The following is a 21,138-nucleotide window of genomic DNA, read 5'->3' as shown; positions in this document are numbered from 1 at the left end:
ATGTTGTATCCATAAAAGATAAATTAAATATTATTTGCTTAATTATATATTGATATAAATATATATATATATATATATATATATATATATATATATATATTATCAAATTTTTATTTAAAAAAAAAAAGAAAAAAATTAAATCCGCACGCACACACACATATTAATAAAAAAATATGTATATGTGTATAATATATATATAATATATATATTTTTTTTTCTTTCTCTCTCAATAAAAGTAAAACCTCAAAATAAAATTATCACTTGAATAAAAAAAAAGAAAAAAGAAATGTGTAAAATATATATATATATATATATTTGGATTAGTTTCATATTTAAATTATATACACCTTTTCAATATAATAAAAATTTGTTTCCTTTATTGTAAAATAGAAAATATTAATTTCTTATAGCATATAAAAGGGATTATAAAACAGTATATATATAATATATATAATACATGTATTTTCTTTTATTTATTCTCATTTATATAAAATTAATAAAATACTATACCTTTTTTTTTTTTTTTTTTTTTTTTTTTGTATATAAAATATACATAAATGTAATATGCGCATATATTTTTTCTTTTTTCTTCTTTTTTTTTTCTCTCTTTTTTGATCCAATGTGCATGAATGCGCAATAAAAAAATTTTCAGTGAATAGGACATTTTCATTAATAATTCATGTAAATAAATATATATATATAATATAATATATGTATATATTTTTAATATAATATTATTTATTTTATTATTTTTTTTTATTTCGTATTACCTCTTATCTCTTTTTCCGTTTTTAATTTAATAGTACTTATTTTTATAACAGCATTCAATTTTTCTTTCGATGGGAAATATTGAACTTATTTTTGTGTAGTATGATCCCTCATTTGAAAAAAAAATAAGATCTGTTATAATTGAAAAGGAAAAATATGATAACAAGAAATAGATATTTATCTATATATACGTATGTATGTGTATGATTAATAATATTATATATGTTGCATATACATCCTAAGCATCCATATTTTATATGTACAAATAATGTTATATAAGTATAATTTAAATTAATTATTAAAAAATATTTCAGAAAAAGGAAATATTTCAGTATATGCATTACAATATTATAAAATAAAATATAAGTATATATGTATATATATATATATATATATTTATTTATTTATATTTATATACATGTATAAGATTCAATAATGATATTATAATGCTATTTTAATAAAAAGACTTGTTTATATATATATATATATTTATATATGTATATATTTTTTAATAATTAAATATAAAAAAATTATTCTTTTATTTTTGAACACCATAAATATAAAGTGTTAATCTTTTATCAATTCAAAAAAAAATAATTTTATTTTCATTTTTTCTCATGAATAACAAGAAAAAGGAAATATGGGGTAAAACATAATTCTTTAATAAAAAGCTACCTAAATATATATATATATGAAATAAAAATATTTTATTCCTTGTAAAATTTAATTATAAAGACAACTCAATTGTTCTTTTTTTTTAATTAGACATATATAATTTGGTTGCATAAATATATATATATGTATATATTTTCATTTCATATTGTATAGAAACACACAAGCGATATTATCTGAAAAAGATCAAAAAGATTTATTACAAGCAGCTAATTTTAGTGAAACAGATATCAAAAAAATGTATAAAAGATTTATAGAACTTGATACAAATAAAAATGGACAGTTAGATCCTAATGAATTATTTGATGTTCCTGAAATATGTGATGTAAAATAAAAAATAACAATAAAATAATGAAGTATTATAAAATTATAAATTATTAAAAAGTTATTCTGGAAATATATACAGAATATATTTACTTAATATGAATGAAAATGTCCTCATATTTTTCTTATTATTAAATACATAGGAAAATAAAATTAATACATAATAAATTATTCCATATATATATATATTTTTCTTTGTTTGTTCAGAATCCCCTAGTTAAAAGGGTTATATCAATATTTGATTCAAATTCAGATGGAAAAGTTTCATTTGTAGAATTTTTAGTTGGAATAAGTAAAAAAATAAAACATCATTACTATGTATATATATATATATATATATATATGTATGTATGTATTTGTGTATGATTTTTTTTTTTTTTTTTTTTTTTTTTTTATATCAAAATGTAAAAGTATAAATATGAGCGTACATAGATTCACATTTAGTATATATCTTATTTACTTATATATTTTTTTTAATCATTCATTACAGCAAAATTAGCATCTAGTACTGATGATTTCCAGAAGAAGAAATTTGCCTTTGATGTATACGATATTAATAAAGATGGAATGATATCTAATGGAGAATTATTTACCGTTATGAAAATGATGGTTGGTAATAATTTGAACGATACACAGGTATATTTTAATTTATCAAGACAACAAAGCATTTTTATTTATATGACCTTTTTAATTATAATATATATATATATATATATATATATATATATATTTTTTTTTTTTTTTTTTTCGGTGTAGTTACAACAATTAGTAGATCGAACTATATTACAAGCAGATAAAGATGGTGACGGAATGATATCCTTTGAAGAATTTAAAGATGTAATAATATATATATATACTTATATAAGTTAATTCATATTTTATTAATATATATATATATACATAAATTTCCTTTTTGATTTTTCCTTATAGATGATATCACATATGGATGTTGGAAATAAATTGAAGCTAGAATTATAAATTAAAAAATACACAAATAATTTATTGATCAATATATTATTTTTTTTTTTTTTAATAATTATTAAATTCCATACACCAACCAACCTTATTTGTATAACACATGTTTCTATTAATAAAATCAATTTATTTTGTTCATTATATTATTATTACTCATATATTTTTATACTTAATGTTATTTTAGTGGCAAACAAATTTGTAGAAAAAAAAAAAAAATTAAAAAAATTATTCATCCTTTTTTTTTTAAATTAAATATTATATCTTAAAGTTAGCGAACTTTTTCATATGTATAAGCATATAGAACAATATTTTTTTATTTATAAAAAATGATAGAATATAAAAATGTTCATCAAAATAATTTCGCATTATTTTAATTTCCCTGTAAAAGAAAGTTGTTGAGCATTTTATTGAATTATTCTTTTTTTCCGCGTGTCCATAAATTATGCTAGTGAATATAATTTTTGGTAACGCATAAATTGTCTACCAAGTTAACCTCTGTAACTTTTTTTTTTTTTTTTTTTTTTACCCCTATAGAAAATTACATATATTTTTGCATATCCAAAAAAAAAATATATGTTATAAATTAATAAAAAATTAATATCTTATTTATTTACTTTTATAATATTATTTTTATATAATAAATAAATATATATATATATATATATATATATATATATATATATATATTTTCGTGTTTTTTTTTTTTTTTTTTTCAATTTACTCCTGTACTTTATACCAATCCTTAGTATAAATCATATTATGAAGTACATAAATACTATTTGCTTTGTATTAATCTTTCTTTCTTCTAAATGTAACACTCAAAATTATGATAAGGAAAATTTAAAGGTATGACACTAGAACATATAAGACAAAAAAAAGGAGAACATAATAATGAAGTTTATGAAAGTACATGTATATGTAACCATTTATAATAGTTCTAAATATTTGTACCTACCTACATATATATAAATATATATATATTTTTTTTTTTTTTTGTATATAGAAACTGACGGAATATCGACAACAACATAGGAAAACCGTGGATGGGCGTCTATGTGCAGCAGCCTTTGTTCAAGACGATCAAACATATACAGACTGCACTAGGGCAACAGATCCTAATGGTATAACGGGAAAGGAATGGTGCTATGTGGAGGTTCAATTAATAGGAAAAGGAAATAGAGATTGGGATTATTGCAAAGGAGTAATTAATTATGATGTTGTACGAAGTAAGGCACGTACTTTTTTCCAATCTAAATCCAATGAACTTCTTGATGCTGTAAACAAATTAGATTTTGAATACAAAAAATTAGTTGGTATATATGAAAAATATAAAGAAGTATGTGGTAATGCATCCGATTTGTTAAAAAAAAAAATTCAAGATATTAATGATTTAGCAAAAAATTCCAGTCGTAACATTAATAGATTATTATTACAAGCAACATCTCTAAGTGATACTGGAAATAAAATAATTGAACTAGAAGAGGAGGTAGAAAAAAATAGAAAATCATATCTTGAAAATAAAAAGAACTGTTCTATGCAGAAAGGTTATGTTGTTGAAGAAAAAGCTGATGGATTAATGGCTAGTTATTATAATAATGCTTATTTTTCTGGTTATCCTACAGCCATACATAATGATAAATATATAAACTTTATATGGGACACAGGGATACCAATAGAAAATATTCCTTACCAACATTTTTCAATTAGATGGGATGGATATTTAAAAATCCCTGAATCAGATAATTACATTTTCTCAGTAGATCATGATTGCGGGATAAGAATATTTTTAGATAATTCTCCTATAATTGTAGACAATATGCCTTTTCCAAAAGAAGAAGAATCAGAAGAAATAAGACCTATATCTATTCAATCATTCGATAAAATGAATTCCAAAGTGCATAAAACAAATTCAGAAAAGTTAGGATTAATAGGTGGAAAGAAATATAAAATAAGAATTGAATATTTTCATTTGAGTACTATGAAATTTGCAAATCCACACATATCCCATATTATATTATACTGGAAGTCAAATAATATTATGGAAGAAATAATACCATCAAATTATTTTTTTCAAGGTAATGTATCTACGCCTTTAAGAATAACGGAATTAAATGGAGATACATTTGAAATTTTTCCATTACAAAATGGGGTACATGCATTTATGAATAATATGAGTTATTTAATTAATGACATACCTACAATACATGAAAAATTAAAAGCAATTAGAACTCTTTATAATTTTAATAAAAATATAATCAAATTTAGGATAAATGTATATTGTATTGTTTATATAGCTATACCAAAAGAACAAAAAAAGAATATCCCTTTAAATGATATTACTAAAAAAGAGTTTACAAACACTAAAGAAACGTTATCCATATATGAAGTACAACAAAATTCAAATAACAGTTCAACGGAACAAAAGATATATTATATATATTCTTCACAATATAATGAAGGAGAGGTTATTATATCTCTACCTACTCCTACAACATTTTTACTCTTTGTACAACCGAGTGATTTACGATCAGGTGATACATGTAAAGGTTATGTACAACCAGTTTCTCTAACTAGTTCGGATTATTTCCATTCATGTTACACCTCTTCTTATGAATCCCAAATGTTTGATTGTAACGCTGGATTCAGTGGTAATAACCAAGAAAAAGAATATTCAACATGGAAAACTGCACAAAATAAATCACTGGGTCAATACGTAAGTATAAATTTTAAGTATGACATAGACATACACTCTTTTACGTTTAAAACATTGAATTTATCTAATAATAATACAATCAATGAATTATCTTTATATTTTCCAAGCATAAAAAACCCAGAAATATTTTCTATATCTCCTGGGCATCATCATTATGTCCTTAAAACTCCAATAAAGACCAATACGGTAAAAGTTGTAATTTCCAAAGTAAATAATCCCAAAGCTCAAACAGGTGGTAATATAACATTTTATGGTATACCTTGTATAGATATAAAAAATCAAGAAAAAGAATCAGACAAAAAAAAAAGTCAATATGAAATTAATATTTTTTTTAGAAGCAAAAATGTACATATTTCTAAACCATTCAATTGGATAATAGATAATGGAATGAAAAAATCAGATCATGGATTTTTCAAATACGGATGGGATTTATTACCTACACCAATTGATTTGAGATATTTAGATAAAAAAGATCCTACACATGCAGGAATTTCGTTTGTCCCATATGAATGTAATAACACTAATACATGTAATAAGCAAACATTTAATAAATGGTCCATAGATCTTATACATGAAGGAACATATTCTGTTACTATAGAAATAGGATCTCCTACGGGCAAACAAGAAATTAATTCAATTAAAGTTAATAATGAAATTTTTATAAATAATATTTTTCTTAAACCTAAACAATATACTAAAGTAACTGCTAACATTGTTATCAAGGAAAATAAGACATTGGAACTTACAACTAATACAAATACGGTAATACAATCTATACAGATATTATTCCTTCATAACTAACAAAATGAAATAAAATAAAAAAAATAATGAAAAAGGATATTTAAATGGTAAATCCATGTGTAGAACAAAAAAAAAAAAAAAAAATAAATAAATAATAAAAGAGATAAAATAAAAAGTTGAAATAAGAGAATATGAATTAAAAAAAAAAAAATAAATATATACATATGAAGTGTATATATATATATATTTACATATTTATATTTTGATACTAAAATATTAAAACAGTGTATTTTATAACATATAATATAATATAATAATTTTTTATTATATTAGATTAGGATGTTTTTATATTATTGAATATATTAAAGAAATATATTATATTTCAATTCATTTTTATGGTGCTAAATTATCATTTATACATTTATTATATACACCAAATTATAATTAAATTCTATGAGAACAATAGGATCACATTTTTTTTATTATCTCATTAATTTTTTTTTTTCTAAAATAAGTGTGAAGTTAATCAAAAAATAAAAAGTCATTCACATTTATTTTATATAACTACATATTATTTTTTCATAATCTATAAATAATTCAAATTATATTATTATAATATTTATGTACAAATATATATTCCATTTTTTTTTTTTTTTTTCAAAATATAAAAAAACAGTTCCCTTATTTTCTAATAAAATAGTATAATTTATATTAAGAAATAATAAAATATAATATAAATATTACTTATAAAATAACAAAATTATGTTTGAAGGATTTTGTTTTATCTCTATAATTTTTATAATTATATATATATTATATTTAAGACTTATTTCATTATGAAAACTAAAGTATTATTATTTTTTGATCTATCGAACTAACATTTTTAATGTTCATATATATAATACATATCTCAAAATATTTAAATATAGAAGAATATATATTTCTTTTTTTTCTGGGACTTTTTTTTTTTTTTTTTTTTTTTTTTTTTTTTTTTCCCTGTATTAAATATTATATATAATGAATAATATTTTTGTTTTTATTTTAAATTAAATATAGAAAAATTCAAATAAAGTATGATAAATAAATAAATATATATATATATATATATATATATATATAATGGATAATTTTTTTTTTCTTTTTATTTCAAATTAGATATAGAAAAATTCAAATAAAGAATGATAAATAGATAAATAAATAAATAAATATATATATATATATAATTATAGTGTAATGATTCTTTCCCTATTTTTTCTTTTTCTTTTTTCTTTTGTTAAGTCATTTATCTTATTTGTTAATGTATTTTCATATAATCCATCAGAGAATTATAAATACATGAATAATTATTATGAGATATTAAACTAAACATACATACATACATACATACATACATACATATAAATATAAATATATATATATATATATATATATATATATATATATATATATAGTAATATTTATTAATATTATGAAAGGTGGTAAGATCACAAAATGGATACAAATGATTATGAGAATTTAAGGTTTTATAATTACATTCCAGTAAATAAGGAACTAAAGAAATCATGTATCCCATGTCCTGATACTGAAGATTATGAAGCAAAATTAAATAAGGAATTTGATGAAGAATTAACGAAAGTATTTCAAGGTAACATCTTAGATCAAATAAATGCAAAAGATATAAATGCTGATTTAAAAAGAGACCTGAAAAAGAAATTGGATATTTTATCAAAAAAAACAGATAAGGCTGTTGTTCAATTAATTAAACAAAAAATAAATGAAAACAAAAATAAAGAAAATATTACAAATACAAATGATGATGAAAAGGAAAAAGAAACAATGACATTAAATTTTGATAAAAAAGGTGATAAGAACTTTGGTCATGTTTTATATAAGACACTTGATAAATTAGATGTAATGGATGATGAATCAGATTAAAAGTTTGTTTATTTTTTTTTTTCTTTTTTCATTATTTCTTTGCTTAACTTGGAAGAATACAATTTGAAAAAATGTTTTTTACAAATATTTCTTAAGTGGATTTAATATATATATATATAATATTTATAATATGTATATATTTATTTACTATATATATATATTTTTTTTTTTTTATATGTTTCTTTTTTTTGTTGTTATTTATTTTTTTTTTTTTTCTTTATATATTATTGTAACTTATTATTCCACTTATAATATTTTAATTATCATTTGTATAAATATAAATTATACAAGTGTATTAATTTGCAAAACTACATATTGACATATGTAAAAATAATACATATATAATTTATTTTTTTAATTTTGAGTTAATATAGACAAAATTAATGAACAAAAAAAAAAAAAAAGAGGATAAAAAAATAAAATAAAATAATAATCATAAAAATTATAAAATTATAATATTATAAAAATTAAGAAAAATATAAAAAAATTTTAAATGGTTAAAATGAATTTACCATATTTATGTAAAAAATATATATGTTTCGAATTTTCACATGAAAAAAAAAAAGAAAAAAAAAAAGAACGAATTAAATACTTTCTTAAGTTTACAAACAAAAATAATAATAATAGTAATAATAATAATAATACTATATATAGAAATGGTTTAATTATTAATTGTACTATTAATTTTTCAGATGATTTAATATTATAAACAGTTAATATATATATATATATATATATATATTTGTTTAGAGTGACAAACGTTATTTTAATATTACATACATTCAAATAAATCATTTACATAATTTAGGATCCAATAAGGTAAATAACTTATTTCTTTATAGAGAACTGAATCTATTATATATGTTTTATTTTCATTATTAATCAATTCTTCATATAACATTTTCCATTTTTCATATCTATCCTTTTGAAGTGTATTAGAATATTTTTTATTTCTTGAAATTTTTTTATAAGGAGTATAAATTTTTTGTGGCTTTACATATTTTGGTATTTTATATACCAATTCTCCGAGTTTAAATTTTTTATTTATGAAAAGAACTGGAGAATATATATATCCATTATTATTATCATCATTATTATTATTATCATCATTATTATTATTATCATCATTATTATTATTATCATCATTATTATTATCATCATCATTTTTATTATCATCATAATTATTATCATCATTATTATTATCATTATTTTTATTATATTTTATTTCATCAAATGTATCATTTATTGAAGATCTATCACTATTATATTTATCAAAAGAATTGTACTTCTTTTGCTTTTCAGTTTCCATAACCTGTATGAAATCATTATTATTCAATCGTGCTATATTTTCGTTAGAATTCGTTTTATTATTTTCTTCCTCATGCATGTATTCACTATTTTTCTTTACATTGTTTTGACGAGAGGGTATACAATTAAAATTTTCTTTATTGTTAATAGAAAGGAGACTATTATTATCCTTGTCATTTATCAAGAACAACTTTTCTGAATTATTTTTTTTTTCCATTAGTTTCATATTGTTAATATTCACCAAATAGTTATTCTTTAATATTTTGTAAACAGATTTATGATTAATTAGATCAGTTCTCACTCTAACTTTATGCACATATTGTTTTGATTCATCATATATATTTTTCTCATGAACATCATATTTTTTATATATATCATTTATTTCATTATCTTCCTTTTTCTTATATTGATTCATATATAAATTATAAAAAATGAAAATATTTTTTCCACTCTGATCATCATCAGAAGAACATGAACTGTAATCATTTAAAAGTCTCTTTCTTCTTTCTCTAAATTTATAGCGACTTTGATTACCATGACGTTCATTTTGTATAAGCATATTTATAAAATTATTTGTATATAAGCAACTATCTCTATTGAAATCAAAGTTTTTTATAAAATAATCCAGTTTATCATATGTTTCTTTTATAGTACTGTTTTTCTTTTGTTCATTATCTTTATTAAGCACACAATATATGTTGTATAACAATTTGCATGATTGTGTTAAATTAAAGCGACTAAAATTATTATTATTAACATTATTATTTATATTCCTTGTTCTTAAATTATCCAAATATGCTAAAATATATACTTTACAATTGGGTTCATAATTATTAGGGTTATAACCTACATGTACATGTTCATTTAATATTTCAGAACAGTAATATGATTCATTTGAATTGTCTTTATCATAATTATTATGATTTTTATTATTATTATTATTATGATCATCATAAATGTTATGATCGCTAATATTATTATTATTATTATCATTATTGTTATTATTATTATTATTATTATTATTATTATTATTATTATTATTATTATTATTATTATTATTATTATTATTATTATTATTATTATTATTATTATTATTGTTATTATTATTGTTATTACTGGTATTACTTTTTACCTTTTCATTATCCAATGTATACAAATTATTAACATGCCCTTCTCTTCTCATATTAGAAATATATTTATTTTTATATAAATTAAATGGTTTCTTAATGTTCTCATCATTTTTGAAATAATCGAAATCGTCTATGTCATCACCATATGTATATGCTACATTTACATTCCACGCATTCAACTGAATAAAAGGATCACTTTTATTAAAATCTAATTTTAATAAAATAAAAGAATGATACCATAATTCTACTTCTAAAATACAAGAAAAATTTGTTTTTATGAACCATAAACCTTTAATGTCATCCAATAGTTTTATATATACTTTATGAAAACTTTCTAAACGTACAGTTTTGATATTTATTATCATGGGACATATAAGTATAAATGTTTGTTCCTTATAGTTCTCATAAATATTGGACTGATTTTCAACAAAAGAAAAATCAGGATTTATATTTTTAGATATATGATAATTACTATTAATACTACAACTACTATCAATACTACTGCTACTATTATTATTATTATTATTATTATTATTATTGTTGTTGTTGTTGTTGTTGTTGTTGTTGTTGTTATTGTTGTTGTTGTTGTTATTGTTGTTGTTGTTGTTGTTGTGCTCGTGAAATTTTTGTTCAAATATGTTTATTCTATTTGGTATAAATTCATTTTGTTGATTATTAGGAAAAAACTTTTTCTCCATTAGTTTATACTTCCTTTTTTCATAACATTCACCTTCCTTGTTATAATATAAACATTCAGTCATATTTCTTTTTACATATTTTTCATTATTATATTTTTCATCCTTATTCCCCATTTGAGAATAATCGATACTATGTTGTCTCATGCTCTTATGCTTCATTTTAATATTGTGTATTGATATTAATTTATCACATATTACATCCAATGTATTAATTGGGCACCTAACGATTGTTATCCTTGCACTTCTTATTGACAAAGGATTAAGAGAAAACTCTTTAATAATTATATCCGATATATTATTCACATTTGAATGTATATTCAAATTAACTTCTTTTGATAAAAATGATTTTTGATAATTAATAACACAACTGTAGGAATTTGCATTAGCATATTTTTTTTTAGATGGATAAGAGCTAGCCGGGACTATGTAAAAACTAGAACCCAAGCAAAAATGAAAATCTGCTATTTGAGAATGCTTTATAGAATTTAAATGAAAAAATTCTTCATAAGAATTATTCCAATCTAATAAAACATCAGTACATACTCCAATAGGAGGAAATGAACACAAAAAACATAAAGATCCAGTTGGTTTAAAACTAATAGTAGATATGAGATAATCTCTTAAATATCTTCTACCACAAAAATCACATCTTTCTGTAAAAATATTTCCATGAATTTCTGCAGTTTTAGAAAAGTGTTTCCCACATCGATGATGCAAAGAATCAATATTTTGAGTTATCATAAATTTTATTATATTTTTATTTATTAATTCATTTATCATAATATGAGTTTTTGATGGTAAAGCTAAATGAAGTTCTATAACTTTTTTTTTCCTTTTCCCAAAAATTACATAATTTTCGGGATCTAAATTATTTGTTTCCTTAACATCTATTTTTTTAACATTTTTTGTATTTACCTTATCATGTATGTCCTTCCTAACATTTTCTGAATTATTTTCTTTTTTAATAAGAATACTTTCTTTATTTGTATGATCATTCGATCCTACAGAATTGTACACATTATTGTACAAGTTATTATCATTATTATTATTATTATTATTATTATTATTATCATCTTCATGATTAACATATACATGGTTAGGATGTACAACACGTTCATTACACGCATTCATATCTACATTATCTTCATTATAATACCTTTCCCTTTTTACAATATTTAATGTATTCTCTTTCTTTTCCTTATGAAAAAAGGAAGGACTACACATATCTGAAGTGTTCTTGCAGTTTATATCGTTAGATTTAAGTTTTCTTTTGTTATCCTTAAAATCATGATTTCTTTTTTTTTTATTCTTTAATTCGTTAAGGTGTTCATTTGTCCATATTCCTGTAGGACCTCTAAAATCTTGCAGTCCTGAACTAGTTGATATGCCAGCACCTGAATGAACAACTATATATTCACTACTTCTAATTTTCTCTATAAGTTCCTTAACTTTCTTTTTCTCTTCTTCAGTATCTTCAAAAAATTCTTCTTCACCTAGTGGCCCTTTATATTCATTTTTTGACAAACGTGAAGCATAGTTCATACAACTCATGTTTTTAAATATGTAAATAATATGTTATTGATAAATAAATGTGTTTATAATAAAAAGAAATAAAAATTAACGGGACACGAAAAAAAAAAAAATTAAGGAAATCATAGGGATATATGAAGACACATTATAACAAAAAAGGTTTTTTGAAAATTATAAAACATATTATATATAGAAACTGTTAAATGTATATAAGTATATATATATATATATATATATATATATATATATATAACAATGGTGTTACATATATATATAATACCATTTAGGAGGTATACACATTTTATTATTATATTTATTTTCTAATTTGTAGAAATTTTATCAATTTTTTAATATATATATATATATATCAATACATGTAATAACAATATTTCCTTTATATCATTAGAAAAGTCATTATTTTTAATCTTTATGACTATATATTTTTTATATACCAAAAATTTATATTATTAAAGGTATATTTGATTAACTCCATTCAATAATGAAGTTATATTTTTAATATATTTCTTTTATTTTATGAAAAGAGAAAATAAATGTGTTTGTTAAAAGGATCAATGATGAAATAAGTAATTTTATTGTTATTACCACATATTTATTTTATAAAGTACTAAAAAATATATTATATATATATATATATATATATATTCATCTGATAATTATGATCATTAATTAATAAAACATATATAATTGTAAAGATGTTATGTATACATATATTTCATAGCAAATTTATATATATTCCTTACGTAAAAAATAATTTTTCTTTAGGAAGTAATATAATTATTATTCAAAGGGAAAAAAAAATAAAATAAAAATAAAATAAAATATAAGATAGCCTTTTTGTTTTAATATAACAAAAAACTTATTTATTAAAATCGTTATAAAGTATATGACATACAAATTCTTATATAAGAAAAGAAACATATATTTTTATTACATAATGTATTGTATATATCTAATATTTTAACAGAATAAGAATGAATAAATGAATAAATAAATAAATAAATATATATATATATATATATATATATATATACATATATAAATATATATATAATAATATATTTAATATATGTACATAAAAATTATATTCTTCATATTTTTTATAGAACATTAAAAGAAATTCTAGTTACTAAAAATTATTCATGAAGATCTTGTATAACATATATAATCTAAATATATATTTTAAAACCAAACTTTTTTTTTCTTCTTTACACTTCTTTGAAAAAATAGAAATAATTATAAATATATATATATATTATTTAATCAGATATATTTAAATGAGGGTTTAGTTATCTATAAATAATAAAAAGGAAAAAAAAAAAAAGGATATTATTTTAAAACTTATGAAAAATAAAATAATTTTTATATTAAATTCATAACTTCTTTTTCTCTTCGTTCATGTTAGAAAAATAATATAATATGCCACTTTAGTACAAGTTCTTTTTCATATTGAACTTTATACAAAAAAGGAAAAATATTGGAATGTTTAAAATATTTAGAATAAGACTTTAAAATTTAATTATTATATTATTACATATATAATATTGTAATCATATACTTATAAATTTATGTTCATTGAAAAAATATTTGTCATACAATATAGAAACAAAAAAAAAAAAATAAATAAAATAAAATACAAATATGAAAAAAAAAAGGAATTTATAATAACAAAGAATATGATATATTATAATATATAATCTAGCAATAAAATATTGACTGACTTAATAATATGAATATTTTCGTAATATTTATAATAAAGAATATTTTGAAATATATTTTTCCAAAAAAAAAAAAGAAAGAATTGTCCCTTACATATTATTAATCTTTCCTTATTCAGCAAAATCTAAAATTTCCTTTTCTAAAAATAATAAAAAGGAACAAAATATAGATTGTCCATATTTTCGAATGTTATATATAGATATATTTATATATATATATATAATTAATTATTTATTTATTATTTGTTTTCTTTTCTAACCTTCATTGCGTATATTGTTAAAATATTCCAAGGCATCTGTGATATGGTCTCTAAATTTTTTGTACCTAATTATAATGTGCAAAATAAAAAATATATGATAGATTAAGATAATAAAGGTTCAAATTTCTATATAATATATTTATATATCCTATATTAAATTTGACTGAAGTTGTAAATATTTTTAACCTTGAATGGTGAAGAAATTCATAATCAGGATGAAGCGAGCTTTTGTAGACCTTTTTTTTACAAGCTATAAAGAATAAATAAGATATATATTGTATTTATATCATATATTTTTTTTTATAGAATTGCAATAAAAAGTAATATAAAAAATAATATAACCTGCTATCGGACATTCTATTGTATCCTTATTATGCCTGATTAGTTAAATATATATAAAAAAAAAAAAATTAAATAATTACATATATATATATTTATTTATTTATTCATTTATTTATTTGTTTATTTTTTCAAAACGTTACATTAATCGAAGTATGAATGCCTTTTCAAATGTGTGTACACAAGCTTTTCTATTTTTGCTAAATCTGTATAATGTATTTATAGATAAATATAAATTTTATTATGTAATTTCTACTTTTTATTTTATTTATCATATATATATAAAATTAGATCTAATATTAGAATACGTAATAAATATATGATATCTCGATATATATATATACATATATATGTATGTATGTATATACTCCTTTTACCTTTGTGTAACGGGGTTTTCAAAAGGCATTTGAGATATTGGGCATTTTGTTGGAAAAACGCCAAGTTCTTCATCAAGTAATAATTCATCTTCATCATTTTCTTTTTCATTTTTTAAATAGAACTATATAAAAGGAAAAATATATATATAGTAATAAAAGTATTAATATATGCACATATACATATATATATATACATATATATATCTGAAAAAACATTTTATGTGTATATATTATTTATACCCTTGCTAATCTGGATATATCTTTTTCGTCGCTCTGATTTCCTAAAAGGCAAAAATATATATATTCATTTATAAGGGTGTAACTATTTATAAATTTTTTTTGTGTTCTTTTGAAAAATCTAATTATATGAATTCAAGGAAGTTATTCATAATTATACCTTGTAATTTCAATTTGACAAATTTGTTTACTAGTTTTAAATATTGGGAATCAATATTTATTTCATCTAGGAAAATATTTAAAATATAAAAAATGTACAATATTTAAAAAAAAAAATTAAGATGTGTTTTTCTTTGAGTATGTGTTTACCTGATCCTAAATAATATAAAAATATATATATTGAAATGGATAAATAATATGTTAGGTTTTTTTTTTTTTTTTTTTTTTTTTTTTTTTGGTGTGCTATATGAAATATTTATTATTTTGTTCTTACTAAAATATTTTATGGAGAATAAAATATTAAACAAACTTTTTTGCAAGTTACAATGATATTTCTGAATTTCATTTGACGGAAGATATTCTTCTTCATATTGATCAAGTTTATTCCATATTTCTTTAAAATAAGGTATCTATATATAAGGAGAAAATATTTTGAGGAAATAAGTATAAATGTACTCAAGCATATAAATACATATATTTATTATATTTTTCATAGTGGTATATTATTAAGTATATAAAGTTATGTATAACTTATTATATATATTTTTTTTTTTTTTTCATTTTTCTTTTTCCTTTCATTTTAATATTTTTGACCTCATCTACTGTTTCATCCTCAGCATGTTTTTCTGTCTAAAGAAATTAATTTTAATTAAGAAGAAAGAATATATATTATTTTATTTAATTAATGGCAGATTGCTTATATGTAATATATTTTATTAGTTTATATATATATATATATATATATATATATATATGAACATATAAATAATATATATATATATATAAATATATATATTTGGAACATACTTCATCAGATATTTCCTTTTTTCTTCTGCTCATTATAAAATATAGTTATTTAAATAGTATTTATTTCTTTGTTCGTATTACATTTAATATATATTTATCAGACGAAACAAAAAGAATATAATATTTCAAAATTATTTATTTTTCATATGTGTTGTAAAATAAAATATTTATTTTAATGATGATAATTAATTTATCCAAAAAAGGATGTTTTTCTTTTAAACTTATTATTATGAATATTTGTTTTATTATATGCTTTTTCTTTTTATGATTTAATTATAACAAAAAAAAAAAAAAAAAAAAAAAAAAAAAAAATACTTTATAATATTTAAGAAAATTTTATTTTTTTGAATCTTTTAAATAACATTTCATTTTATATTTAAGTAATTATATAATATACCTTTCAAAATTTTTATTTATTTCATTTTTTTTTTTTTTTTCTATTTTTTCAGTTGTATTTTTATAAGTAGTAATAAGAATAATTTATTTTTATAATACATTAAAAAAAAAAAAAAAACATATATGATTTGCATAATATTAAAAAATATATAGTAAATTAATATATAAGGGAAAGTAGGTGCTTATGTATACACATATATTTGATAAATGCAAAATATAAATATATATACAAATATATATTTCAACGTATTTCAAGTGGAAATATAATAACTTCATAAAGAAGTGTAAAATTAACGTTTTAATATATTAAAAGGATATCATATTATAATGTTTCACAATTTAATTAAATTTTTGAAATTACAAATTATATATTACAATAATAACATAAGAAAAGGAATAAGAATAATAAAATAAGAATAAAACTTCATAAATAAGTATACGACTTAATTAATCAATAATTCAATATATTAATATTTAAAAAAAAAAAAAAAAAAAGAGAAAAGAAAAGAAGATTGGTGTGTAAATAAATAATATTTTATCATATAGTTTATAACAATGTGTTAAAGTATTATTAAACATATATAAATATATTTATTATTTTAATGAAGAATAAAAATGCATATAAATAATTATATTATATATATATATATATATATATATATATACATTTATCATTCTTCAATTCAATGTATACAATTATAAGGTAGAAAAGGATAAAAAAAAAAAAAATAAATAAAAAATACCTTAATCAATTACATTTTTTTTTTAAGATTTTTAGAAATCAAAATTTTTATTTCATCTTATTATTACTTAATACATTCAATATTTCAAAATAATTTACGCATATTTTATCATACATTTAAATATATATAATACACATGTATATAAGAATATAATATATAAAAAGATGTACTTTTGCAAGTTCCTTTTTTTTCTTATTTTTAACCTTTTTTTTTTTTTTTTTTTTTTTTTAATAATTACATATTTTGTTTATTGTATCTTCTGAATATGTTTTCATGTTCTGTTTAATATTTTTTTTTTTTTCTAAATATTTTAATAAAATATCTTTCCATAAATCATAATATACGAAATAGCAATAATGGAAAGTACAAAAAAACTTGTTATAAACTCTTTTAAATGACAATAACACATATTAAATATATATATATACATATTATATGTATTATATATATATATATAATATTTTTTTTAATTTCAATGGTGCAGTAATAATATAATAGTTTTTTAGAAACTAATATATATTTTATACAAGTAACATAGATTTTAAATAAAAAAAAAAAATATATATATATATATACAAATATATATATATAATACATTTTTCTAATTGTCTTTTAATAGTGTACTTATTTTAAATATTGCGTACAAAATAAGTATAATTAAAAATAGTATGTTACTACTTGTTTTTTAAACATATCAAAATAATTCAAATTTATTTATTTTTTTTTTTTTATAAAAAAAAATAATTATACTTTAAAAAAAAAAAAAATTTATAAAATTATAAAAAGAAATATTAAGGAAATATTTACATATAAGCATATTATGATAATATACAAAAAACATTTTGGAAATATATTTATATGAAAATAATATATTTATTATGTTATTTTACATTTTATTATTAATAGGAAAATATATTATTTTATATTTAAATTTATAACAGTAAGGAATAAAAATTCCTTAATTATAATAAATATATATATTTATATTTTTTTTTTTTTTTGTGTTAAAGAATAAGCATTATTTAGAGAAAAAAAAAAAAAAAAAAGGAAAAAAATATATTAAAAACATATTTAAATTGTTATATTATATATATATATATTTGGAATATGTACATTTGATTTATATAAATTTGAAATATTTTCCTTTATATAAATTTATAAAAATATATATAGATATATATATTTATATATATTATATATGTATATTATGTACATATATATATAATACTTTTATGTGTACTATATAAGATGATTGAATTTTAAAAATAAATAAACATTATATATAATATATAAGTTTTAGGTACTTTTTAATTTTTACATATATATAAAAATATCATATATATATATAATATAAATTTATATAAGGACATGCATGCTATTATTAAATATATTATACAAGGATATTATTTACATATACAAGAAAATAATATATATTCATAAAGTAATATTGTGAAAAAAAGGGAATTAACACCCTTAATATATAATATATATAATTTTTTTTTTTTTTTTTTGAATTATGTAATTATATATATAAATAATATATGGAAACGTATTTTTATATATTATTATTATTATTATTATTTTTATTAACCTTTAGTATGTTCGATAATTCGAATTCTCGATTTATATTTATTTTTTTTTTTTTTTTAAATAAATTTTACTATTCTTGATAATTTAACATATGTAATTTCTTTAAAAAAGAATTATGTATATATGTTATATTCTTAATATTTATATATATATATATATATACATAAATATATACTGATTTATTTTTCACTATATATATATTATTTTAAGATATTTATACTTACGTTAAATTATTTTATTATTTATTATTATTTTTATCAAAATATACATAATTTACAAAAAAATTACATTATTTTTTTTAACGTAAAAATAAAAAAAATTTATACTTGAAATTTTTATTTTATGAAATTCATTCTGTTGTGAATTTTTTCAAGTGTTTATATGACATATATTATTCAAAAACAAAAATAAAATAAATATCACGATTTTTCATTTAAAAATTTTATATTTATAAGATCTTACATATGTGTATAATTTTTATATATCATATTTGAAGTTCATCATAATCACAGGTTGTGAATAATTATGAGATATATTGTTCATCTGATGTGATATATATATATATATATATATATATATAATTTTTTTTTTTTTTTTCGAATTATTTATGTCTGTTTATATTTTACGTAAATACATTTTAATATTATAAATACAATACATAAAATATATACATATATATATATATATATATATATATATATTATAAATAATAATAAACTTTAATATATTAAATATAAAACCTAAAATTTCTTTGTTCATTTTAATTACCATTATACCGTAATATATTTTTATATATATGTACATAATATTATTTTAACATATATATATAACACAAAAATGAAGAAGTATAATATATATATTTATAAACATATAGTTATATTGTATACACAATAAAAATACATATTATTTTTTATTTTTATTTTTATTTTTTTTTTATGGTTAAATAATCATATTTTTTACGATTTAATAAATTTAATATTGTATAACTTTTTATTTTTTTTATGTTATATGTTTTTTTGAATTACAAAAATATTATATTTCATTTAATGAAAATTAAAATTTTTGTTCATTCATATATATTTGATTATTATTTCTATATTTGTGTTTGTATATATTATACTTTATAAGTATATATATTTATATATATATATTTTAAATATATAATTTTTTTTTTTTTTTTTTCTTCACATATATAGATATATATCTATGAATAAGTTATATATAATAGCTATTTAAATATATATATATATATATATATATTCTTATGGATATTCAAATAAATTGTAATATTCCATAAACCATAATATACATACACAAGAATATCAATAAAAATTGTTATATGTAAATAATGTGTCTTTATTAATATGTTGTAAAAAAAATAAAATAAATAATCATTTATATTATATATATATAACAATATTTATGCATTCAATATATATAATTTATATGTACACATATATATATTAAATAGTGTAAGCATATATATATATATATATATATATATATTTTTCTTTTAAAATAACACTAAGAAAATAAACAATATAACATACATAATATTTTATATAAATTGTGGACTAAATTTTTTTTTTTTTTTTTTTTAATAACTATACATACATTTTTCTGTATATCTTATAGTATATAATTTTAATAATTTTTTTTTGTTGTATTATTTAATTTTTTGTATAAAAATAAATATATAT

The 21,138-nt window shown here is 17.9% G+C and overlaps 5 protein-coding genes across 5 annotated transcripts; 3 read left to right on the top strand and 2 right to left on the bottom strand.

The window, feature by feature from the left end:
• Positions 1–1,408: 1,408 nt before the first annotated feature.
• On the top strand, positions 1,409–2,742 carry PF3D7_1451700 (calcineurin subunit B; the record flags this gene model as incomplete). Its single annotated transcript, XM_001348630.2, has 6 exons — positions 1,409–1,413; positions 1,597–1,765; positions 1,972–2,056; positions 2,255–2,400; positions 2,521–2,601; positions 2,695–2,742. 6 exons carry the CDS (start codon positions 1,409–1,411, stop codon positions 2,740–2,742), a joined length of 534 nt encoding a protein of 177 aa, XP_001348666.2.
• Positions 2,743–3,498: 756 nt separating this feature from the next.
• Positions 3,499–6,253, top strand: PF3D7_1451600 (LCCL domain-containing protein; the record flags this gene model as incomplete). The annotated part of the gene is made up of 2 exons (XM_001348629.2): positions 3,499–3,585; positions 3,743–6,253. 2 exons carry the CDS (start codon positions 3,499–3,501, stop codon positions 6,251–6,253), a joined length of 2,598 nt encoding a protein of 865 aa, XP_001348665.2.
• A 1,431-nt stretch (positions 6,254–7,684) lies between these two features.
• On the top strand, positions 7,685–8,128 carry PF3D7_1451500 (pre-mRNA-splicing factor CWF18, putative; the record flags this gene model as incomplete). Its single annotated transcript, XM_001348628.1, has 1 exon — positions 7,685–8,128. One exon carries the CDS (start codon positions 7,685–7,687, stop codon positions 8,126–8,128), a length of 444 nt encoding a protein of 147 aa, XP_001348664.1.
• Positions 8,129–8,900: 772 nt separating this feature from the next.
• PF3D7_1451400 (transcriptional regulatory protein sir2b) lies at positions 8,901–12,815 on the bottom strand (the record flags this gene model as incomplete). The annotated part of the gene is made up of 1 exon (XM_001348627.1): positions 8,901–12,815. One exon carries the CDS (start codon positions 12,813–12,815, stop codon positions 8,901–8,903), a length of 3,915 nt encoding a protein of 1,304 aa, XP_001348663.1.
• A 1,826-nt stretch (positions 12,816–14,641) lies between these two features.
• On the bottom strand, positions 14,642–16,742 carry PF3D7_1451300 (E3 SUMO-protein ligase NSE2, putative; the record flags this gene model as incomplete). The annotated part of the gene is made up of 11 exons (XM_001348626.2): positions 14,642–14,670; positions 14,791–14,855; positions 14,977–15,040; positions 15,133–15,167; positions 15,273–15,335; positions 15,507–15,628; positions 15,747–15,787; positions 15,904–15,969; positions 16,177–16,312; positions 16,497–16,532; positions 16,710–16,742. The coding sequence occupies 11 exons, from the start codon at positions 16,740–16,742 to the stop codon at positions 14,642–14,644; spliced, it is 690 nt and encodes a 229-aa protein (XP_001348662.2).
• Positions 16,743–21,138: the final 4,396 nt, after the last annotated feature.

Source organism: Plasmodium falciparum (genome assembly GCF_000002765.6).
Source record: "Plasmodium falciparum 3D7 genome assembly, chromosome: 14".
Lineage (NCBI taxonomy): Eukaryota > Apicomplexa > Aconoidasida > Haemosporida > Plasmodiidae > Plasmodium > Plasmodium falciparum.
This window is presented reverse-complemented; position numbering and strand designations above follow the sequence as displayed.